The sequence below is a fragment of the Papilio machaon genome, chromosome 24, assembly GCF_912999745.1.
Source record: "Papilio machaon chromosome 24, ilPapMach1.1, whole genome shotgun sequence".
NCBI classification, from domain to species: domain Eukaryota; kingdom Metazoa; phylum Arthropoda; class Insecta; order Lepidoptera; family Papilionidae; genus Papilio; species Papilio machaon.
Window position 1 is genome coordinate 4,914,211 of NC_060009.1, and position 9,492 is coordinate 4,923,702.

The 9,492-nt window shown below is 31.3% G+C and overlaps 2 protein-coding genes across 2 annotated transcripts; one reads left to right on the forward strand and one right to left on the reverse strand.

Moving 5' to 3' along the window:
* Window positions 1-2,117: 2,117 nt before the first annotated feature.
* On the reverse strand, window positions 2,118-3,567 carry LOC106717348. The gene is made up of 2 exons (XM_014511204.2): window positions 3,478-3,567; window positions 2,118-3,094 (listed from the first exon to the last, which is right to left on the reverse strand). Exons 1-2 carry the CDS (start codon window positions 3,551-3,553, stop codon window positions 2,118-2,120), a joined length of 1,053 nt encoding a protein of 350 aa, XP_014366690.2. The 5' UTR covers window positions 3,554-3,567.
* Window positions 3,568-3,992: 425 nt separating this feature from the next.
* On the forward strand, window positions 3,993-6,647 carry LOC106717369. Its single transcript, XM_045683913.1, has 5 exons — window positions 3,993-4,100; window positions 4,534-4,704; window positions 5,586-5,739; window positions 6,456-6,520; window positions 6,611-6,647. The coding sequence occupies exons 1-5, from the start codon at window positions 3,993-3,995 to the stop codon at window positions 6,614-6,616; spliced, it is 504 nt and encodes a 167-aa protein (XP_045539869.1). The 3' UTR covers window positions 6,617-6,647.
* Window positions 6,648-9,492: the final 2,845 nt, after the last annotated feature.

The window sequence follows — 9,492 nt, forward strand, 5'->3', positions numbered from 1 at the left end:
TGTATTTATACTTTAATAATATTTTTAATATGGCAATTATTCTGGAATTTTAACAAATTAAAAATATCTCAATAAAATATACCATCGATTTTAATTTTACACAAAGACTATCCACCCTAATTCAAAGTTACAGAGTTACGTTAACAATACAAATAGAGTTATTTACCGTGGTCATTACGTTATAATGCTCATTCATGATTTCAAATCGGTAGAAAAAAAATTACAAATGCATTCTCACGAAATGCACCTACTTCAAGTGACTTTTGTGCAATTCGTTTCATGCAGGTCCAAACTACACGCGCTTTTTGACGTTTGACATTGACAGTTTAACTTTTTTATTGTCGTTGTTACGTTGCATGATCGATACGGTTCGATTTTTGTGTTTGTTTAGTCGACCTTTTTGCCATTTGACATGAAGTATGCACCTTGTGCGAACTCCCACGCAGGATGGACAATGACAACAATTAACAAAATAGAATCTAACCAAATTACTGTCACATTTGGATTCTTTAATTCCTTATTATTGATATTATAATCGCTTTAAATAGAGGTCTGTGAGTTATCAAACGTCACAGGTTTGATACTACCTAATAAATATGTTATTTATTTATTGTGAAAGATTACATTTTATTTAAATCAAAAAAGATAAATATAACCTAAATTTGTGCAACCCTTCAAGCACATCCCTAAGGAAAGCCTTGTGGTTGTGGCAGAATGCCCGCTAAACTTCACAAAATGGCGGCCACCCACTGTGCGCGATTTGTCACCAATCTATGCGCTAATGATCCCGCTTTACGATGACGTACAAAATAAATACGCGGATGTGAGAATTGTGGTTTAGGAAATTGCTTTTTCTGTAGTATAAGGAAAAAATATAATTGTTAATGAATTACTTCTTCCGTCCTCAGCTAAATGGCATATCTTATTTATAAATGCGAAAGTTTAGATGGATGGATGTTTTTAGAAGGTATCTCCGGAACATCTCAATGGATCTTAATGATATTTGGCACAGAAGTAGAACCATAGTCTAGAAGAACACCAAGCTACATTTTACTTTTTTTTTAATTCCGGGCGGAGGGAGTCGCGGACGACAGCTATATTAATATTAATATAAAAAGCACCAAAAACGTTATGGTCTAGGGTGCGGACTACTCAAAAATAGTAAAGGATTTAAATCTGATATCTTTCTCAAGGTCTATTAAGGTTCGTGTTTGTTGCTAAAGCAAAAAAAATGCATTAAACTAGCTAAAGTATCAATTATTACACATATAAAAAAAAATATGTTTGTCCCATAATATGTGGATTATGCGGTCCTATAGTTCTGTACAGATTTTGATATGGTAGGATGATGTCAAAAATTACTTTGATTATTTATTTAGTGCCACCTAAAGGAGACCCTAAGTGGACATTTAGTATATGTAAATGATAGTTGATGATCTTTGGGGGAGGCCTATGCCCAGCAGTGGGCGTAACGAGGCTGAATGGATGGATGAAATGATAGTTTAAGTAAATCATTATATTATTGTCTGAGTATGGCAATTAGACCTTCATAGTGTAGTCAAAGTACTATCATTACAAAGAGCCGAGGTTACTACTCCTATAAAAACCTTAATTGCTTCTCGACACTTCACATTCATTGTATAAAAGTTCACCACAGTATAAATTCAATAATGGCAACCCCAGACGTATCATAACAATAAATCAAATAGACAATCGTATCAAATACATATGCGAACAAAACCTTATTGTGTAAAATTCCCTCAACATAACCGCGTATTGCACAATACTTTCACATCCTTGTTAGAGACCACACAAACTAACAACCGTAGATAAATAACATCTATACGTGTAAATTAAGATGTCCTAATTTAATTTGAGATTTAATAAAGTATATATTCTGAGATAATTTTAATTACACAATTGAGTTCCGTTACGAGGTTTGTATAAAATTATTCCTTTTTGTGAAAAAAAAACTATGTTTTAATACAAGTTAGAAGGCAGAGGAAATTCGCTACGAAAATAATATAAATTTGAATCCTATAATTATTTCTTAATTCCAATTATATTTTAAGTAAATAAAAAAAATATTTAATAAAAATCTTTAATATAAAGTTGTGCTACAGCTCGTCTTTAACAACATGTTTCAATTCTTGTACATACTTTTCTAAAACTGCGTAAACATCAGTTTTATTCATTCCGTACTTCTCAAATGTTTTATCATTCGATTTATCGTTAACAAATTGGTACAGTTCATTGAAAACTTCAATCGGTTTAGACTTCCCTTTATAAGTGTTAAGGCAAAAAGGTTTTATCTTTTTAACCAGTTCGAACATTGAAGATATTATCTGTCCAGTTCTTGGTATAAAAGGTAAAGAACTTTCGAATATATTAAGCAATCCATCGCACACGTGTGAAGTCGACATTCTTTCAATTAAACCAATTCTTTGGTACATTACTAAATCCTCAGCGTTTTCTCTAGTCCTAGGTGTTTCTCTAGCTTTTATATGTTCATCTAATATTTTATTAAATAAATCTAATAATGTATGAATAACTGTTATATCTAAATTACTTATTTGATGATAAAATGGATCGAGACCTTTAAGTTTCATGACACGTGCTTGCATTTTAGGATTACCAGGCAACCATGAATGTATGATGTCTAACGCATAAGCTTTTATAGATAAAATGTGATCATTTTCAAATATATCTAAAAGATTATCTAGAATACTAACTGGAATTATTGCCTTTGCTGTTGTAGGAGCTATATCTATCAGTTGTTTTGTTAATATAAGTAATTGTCGACGTAATGGTGTATGTAATATTTTCAAATTAGGTGCAATTACACGATCTAATCCTTTTGCGCGTAAGAATTTGTAAACATTATTAGAATTTATATTTAAATCAATAAAAACTTGTACAATCTCTGACATTTCCTCATAGATATCGATAGTGTTTTCCAAAGCAGTAACATCTTCGTCTGCAGGTTTATTTAATTGACGAGCTGTTTCTTCGAACATTTCAATGTACTTTTCGATGTCATCTTGTGGGAATTCCTCGGTTGGCTTTTCATTAAGAGCGTCATTATTATCTTCACCTGGAAAATAAGTAAAGTAGATGTTATTATACTCAGCTATAGAGCGGACATTCGAAATATTTCTCTTTAAAGATCATTATCGTAACATTTCATTTGCGGGCGTGTCTACTTAGATATAGTACTACTTAGATATAGTATAATAATAACTCCTGTATTCTGCTATGGATTGTAGTTTTTTGTAATGTATTGTCTATTGTCTATTGTCCTAGTTTGAATATTGGTTTCGCAACTTATATTAGATGATCAAATCATACTAAAGGTAAAAATAAAGGTTACGGGAGTAAACTGAACAAGGTCGCCCTCTACCAAGGAACTCCCGCAACCGGAGATACTTGTGAAGCGACTGTATTGAAAATAAAATAAAATTAGAAAATATAGATTACCTTCAGCACTATCATTTGCAGAATAGCCCTTTAAAAATAAAGCAAACACACAAGTGATTATAAAATAGTTATTCATCTTGTATTAAATTTATCTTAGCTTTTCTTCTAATCAACTTCTGACGGATGAAAAAATTATAAACCAGTTAAGATTCATTCAGTTTTCAGCCAGTATAAAATTAAGATAGAAATTGATTATTTTTCATTATGTTAGATTTGGAAGTTTTTTTTCATATTTAGAAAAAGAATTAAGAATTATTAAAATAGGTATCGTAAGTACCAATGTCTTCATAAATGCTATTTTTTACTTAAGTAGGCTTAATTTTTGGTAATATTTTTGATAGTCAATAGCGGAAATAAATTAACATCTTAAATGAAAACGGAATTCGTAAATTTTTGACAAATTAAAAAAAAATGGCAAAGAAAAAAACTCATACTCTTTGAGATAATATACCAGTTGAAATTATTGACAAAAAGACAAGCATGTCACGTAAAAATAAATGATAAATTGTTGTATAATGAATTTAAAGTGTCTTATGGAAACTCTTAGAGATTATTTACACGACCATTTGAATAGGACTCTATCGCCGCGAGCGACGGTCGCTATCATATCTGTTATAAGCTTGGTTTGTACATGTCTAATTACTAAGCTTTCTTAAATTTAATACTTCGGTAAAGAACAAATTAGTTTAGCCCACCATAGTATAAAGGTTGGTCAAAGTACATGTTTTCCAAACTAATAGAAGGGAAAATAGTTGTGTAAATTCTCGAAACAGATAAATGAAATATTTGTAAGACATTGTTGATTTTTGGGAAACTTTATATAATTATAACTTAATATTCAAATGTTTGCGCAACTTACAAAGGAATCTATTTTGTGGCACAATTAAGACCGAACTATTATTAATTGATCTTGTTAACAACATCATATTATCATAATTATATCAAAGGTATTAATCATAAAAGTAGCAGTTCTACGTGGCCTTGAAAAGCTCTGCGTTCTAATGGAAAAAGGGTTGAATAATGCAAGCGAGATTTATATTTTATCTGTATCGCTAGGTGGCAAGTTTCGCGGACTTTGTGACGTGTCAAATGATCCCAAAGGATGCGTGTCCGTCGTGCAGGAGTAACTACGTACTGCGGCTGCGCGCTAACATCTACTGTCTCAGGAGTCTGTTACTCAAGCTGTTCCAAGTTGCCAATTTAATACTGTTGCTTGGTTGTATTATTGTAAGATTTTAACTACTTTACTACCACTACTTTTCTTTTATATTAGTAGGAGGCAAACGAGCATGTGGCCACCTGAATTCGCCGAAATAGAGAAACGACCGCTGCAGATGCGTTACCTACCTTTAACCAACGGAGGAGAGGATAAAACGTACAGAAATAGGATATCCCCTACCTATGCGTCGTTCTTCTCCGCCAAATCCACTTTTCCTTTCCATCGTTTCCTTATAAGAAAAGGGTGGGAAGGGAAAGAGGACTAAAATTAGGCCTCCAGCACGCACACTCATCAAACTGTACCCGGAATTGCTTCCACTTCACGTCTGTCTTTTGTGTGGTCGTGGTATTTCACCGGTCGACCTAACCTAACCTAACAAATATTGTTGTTACGAGATCTACCACTGTTAAATCTGTTTCTTTTTATTATATGTAAGTTTGGAGAACTATAATTTGATAGTTCGTAAATGCAGTACGTTTAACTTTTATGAATATTATAAGGGTTCAATTCGCTACGTTTCCTCTTTGTTCTATAAAAATACGTATAAAGAGTTTAGTTACAATTAAAAATAAATATAATACGCATAGAATATAAGCAGTACTTCTTTAAATAGATGAAATATAACAAGACTACTAGCGCCATCTATCATTCACATTGTAAATACATTCAATTAAACAGGTCGAAGAAATTACCGATAGATAAGTTTATCTTTAATGAACCTTGAAATAAATTTCTATATACAATTATTTATTAACCAACTTATGAGTAAAATATCTGAAATTGAAACGAAAGGTTATTTTATAATAGTCAGTGGCGACCCCACTCCATCACGGATAAATGTGGTCAATCAAAGGAAGTAGCCATTTCAAAAAACTTTGTGTTTGTATAGGAGAATTCAATAATGATGCAGCTGTACATCTGGTATACGCTGTCATTCGTTGTTTTCGGCTTCGTTGTGACGCTCGTGGAATTCCTGAGCCGTATCAAACGCGAACAAATCTGGACTTTCATGGCCCTATTTGCAGACGTCTTGTATTTATTTGGTAAGTAAACAAATAACCTGAAAAGGTTACTACGTACTTTCATTTAGGTCCTATATTTTACAATTCCAATTCAAAGCCTTTGTGTTCGCCATTTTCAAAAACTCATAAATTTCAAAGTAATTCCGGAAAAATACTTTTTTCTTTTTTTATAGCAAAAGGTAGCAATCAAGCAAGCGGCCACTTGGATACGCAAAAATAGCGTGTCTGTTACCCATAGACATTTGTAGATGCGTTGTCTACCTTTAATCGACAGAGAAAGGACGCACAGTAAGAGGTTATTTCCCTTTACTATGCGTCCCCTCCAACTCCCATTCTTTTTTTATAAGAAAATGGTAGGAAGGGAAAGAGAACTAATATTAGACCTCCGGCATGCAGACTCGTCAGAAAAAACGCGGAATTACTTCCACTTGATACGTACTCTATGTGGTCGTGGTATTGCATAGGTCAATCCAACCCATTCATACAAAAGATGTTATTGCTCTACATTTTAGTTTTAATTTTTAAGTATCTTTGATTTATTAAATAACTAGCTGTCGCCCACTTGGAATTAAAAGAAAACTTAATAAGTAGTCTATGTGTTCTTAAAGACTATGTTCTACATCTATGTCAAATTTCATCAAGATCCGTCGAGTCGTTCCTGAGATAAATTCAAAAAAACATCCATACATCTAAACACTCTCATTTATAATATTAGTATGATTTTATTTTGTTTCCAGTTATTTTCTGGTGTCTACCGATAATAGATACTTACAGGAAATCGTTGAAAGGCGATCATCCACTGGTGAGAAATTCCGCTGAAGCTGTTATTTAAAATTGTTTATTTTCATTAAAATGTAGTAATTTGTTATTGTTTTAATATTATTTATTCCAGAAATAGGTAGGTATAATTTACGAGCAAAGGAAGATCGAAGCTAGAAAGAAATAGAATTTTTTTTTTAATTTCCATTTAAACCTTAATTCAATTTTGCACAAATAAAAAGGAACTCAATAAAACAACAAAAATCATTTTACAATTATATTTATTATTTTATTATTATTAAGTGCAGCACATTTACTCCATCGGGGACAAGATTGTATTAAAATTATTGTTTTGAAGATTATTTTATGACTTGTAAGGAATATTGAGATCCATTATATCACAAGACAAAATTAAAGGTTTGGTTACTTCCAGTCCTTGCTTTATTAGATTTTACTTGCTATGAAAAAAAAAAACAGAATTTATAAACCTCCTTTTTGTAGTTTAATATACTATGCCTATAGCAACACGCATATTTCAGAGGAATAGACAATTTAAAAAAAAATAACAATCGGTCTTGCGATTGCTTCTTTTGCATACGTAAAAGTTATAATAACCTTATTAATTCGCACAGCCACAGTCAATGCATGAGGGGCTTTAAAATTTAAAAACAGGCATTCGAAATGCATATGCAAAAAAATTCAAACAATAACCAATAAAAAAAAACAAAAACAACAGTTTCCGTATTTCCGATTCACATCACTTGCAATGACAGCTGTCAAAAAAAGGCGCGTTAATTTGTTAAGTCAAAATTGCAAGACGACTAACCAACAAAACAGAGAATTAAGTTTTAAATGGGATTTTTTTTTCTCAGAATCCCAATGTTAGATGATAGATAAAAAATAGAGAAGACGGCAGTGATCTAATAGATAATTTTGTGAAGGAGAGAAATCTGAATCAAGAACCTTTGTATAAAATTTAAAGTATTTCATGAGAATAGAGAAGAAATCGATAGCTGTTACTTGTTGTTAGTTTCAAAATATCTAATATTTTAAATAAAAATCTTTGGTACAAATAAACCAAACCATCAAAATCGTACAAAATGTAAGTTAAAACTGTTTTGAATAACATTTTATTAATGCATTGACTAAATCCTGTTTGAAATTTCTTTATTTAACGCGAAAATACATCCGTAATTTCATATTCATTTGAACGTTCGTATTCAGTAACTATTTATAAAAAAAATTATTTCTTCATCACAAAAAAAACAGCATTTATCCATTTTATTTAGTCCTGTAAACTAAATTGGTTGTGGAAGTCAATTTCCAAATTTCAAATAATTAAACCTAGTGTAAATTTGTATGAAATCTACACTAAGGGAACCACTTAATGATTGAATGCAATAAGAGTATATCTATATATATAAAAGAAAGTCGTGTTAGTTACACTATTTATAACTCAAGAACGGCTGAATCGATTTGACTGAAAATTGGTGGGCAGGTAGCTTAGAACCAGGAAACGGATATAGGATCATTTTTACCCCGTTTTCTATATTTTTTTCCGCGCGGACGGAGTCGCGGGTAAAAGCTAGTTTATAATAAATTCTTGTCCCCTATTCACTCAACAATCACACACTTAGTTATAATAAATTTCTTATCGCGGCACCTATTTTAAAATACCTATAGGCGATGTAACATTCGTACTTACTGTATCGTTCATACAAAAATATCGCTTATCGTCGATCGTGCAGGGAAGGGAAAGGGAAGGGTACTGGAAGGGTGCCGCGAACCATCTTAAAACTACATGTTCTTTAGAAGAAAAAAAAATTAAACACTGAAGTGAACACTGTCTATTTACAATTTGCCGTTAAAACTTCAAAATAAACGGTAAATACAAAATTTAACCAGATATAGCAAAACCGATCGGAATATCTAGTTCTATTTACATTTTAGTCGATCTGTCGAAAACAATTTTTTCAATTCGCCAATCGGTAGCAAATCTGGTCGCTTACGACTATTTTTTTTTTAGTTTTTTTCCATTTTTTTTTTACTCATCTCATTACAGAAACCTATTATATAGTTAATCGATAATTTTTTAATTATTTTTTATCCAATAATTCGCTTCTAAAAAAACGGTTATGTTTTACTTTCATACGGCAACAAATGCCAAGTCGAAACATTACCTTAATATACTAATTAATAAAGAGTTTTTGTAACACTAGCAAATAAAAAAAAACTAAGTTATTTCAGAGTACATTAACTAAGAGAACGTATTTGTCCATTCGCTTACATAAATTTGACAAGTATTTTATTATATACTCTTTATATACTTATATAAAATATAGCAGTCCATTGACGCACAATTCAGACAAAATTTAAAAAAAAAACTTAACATTGTGTAGGAGTACACAAGAATTAGTTTGTAAATTAAATTTCATTTTATTTTTATTTTTTTAATTAATATAAAATTATTTTATTTTTAGATCGTTAACTTAAAAAGGCCTCTCTGTTAGAAAAAGGTTATACGTCATTTTAGCGTTCGACGCCTTCATATAGCATTACTGCACTAAAAGCCAAAATAAACCAAAAAATAACCATAACTTTTCAAAAAAAACATTTTTTTTTCACAATTAATGAGTATTTAAATTGTATTTAATTCGTTTTATGTATCATATATCCATCAAATCACAATAACTTCCTAAAACTGACTAAACGTTTAGAAAACCTTTGTTATAAATATTAAATGGTCAACCATTTGTTTGCAAGTTCTCATAAACAAAACTTCAATGAATCAAATTATTGGCGATCCATACAAAATAATAATACATACAACAGTCCGAAACCTTACGACCTAATCTTGGCGTAGCTGTCCGAGTTCATCTCTAAAGAGTCACAACTTTATACGATTCATCCGGAGTCACAACTTTCGAGAAAAGCCCAAGAAAGTCGAACTTTCTGGAGTTGAAACCTTAAAAGTCAAACTTTCTGGAGTTGAAACCTTAAAAGTCAAACTTTCTG

Excerpts from the sequence above, each read along its gene's own strand:
- LOC106717348 (XM_014511204.2), bottom strand. The coding sequence starts at position 3,553 with ATGAATAACTATTTTATAATCACTTGTGTGTTTGCTTTATTTTTAAAG. Across the intron at positions 3,095-3,477 it reads TGCAAATGATAGTGCTGAAG|GTGAAGATAATAATGACGCT; the intron begins GTAATCTATATT and ends CTTATTTTCCAG.
- LOC106717369 (XM_045683913.1), top strand. The coding sequence starts at position 3,993 with ATGAATTTAAAGTGTCTTATGGAAACTCTTAGAGATTATTTACACGAC. Across the intron at positions 4,101-4,533 it reads TCATATCTGTTATAAGCTTG|GTGGCAAGTTTCGCGGACTT; the intron begins GTTTGTACATGT and ends CTGTATCGCTAG. Across the intron at positions 4,705-5,585 it reads TGTTGCTTGGTTGTATTATT|GAGAATTCAATAATGATGCA; the intron begins GTAAGATTTTAA and ends GTGTTTGTATAG.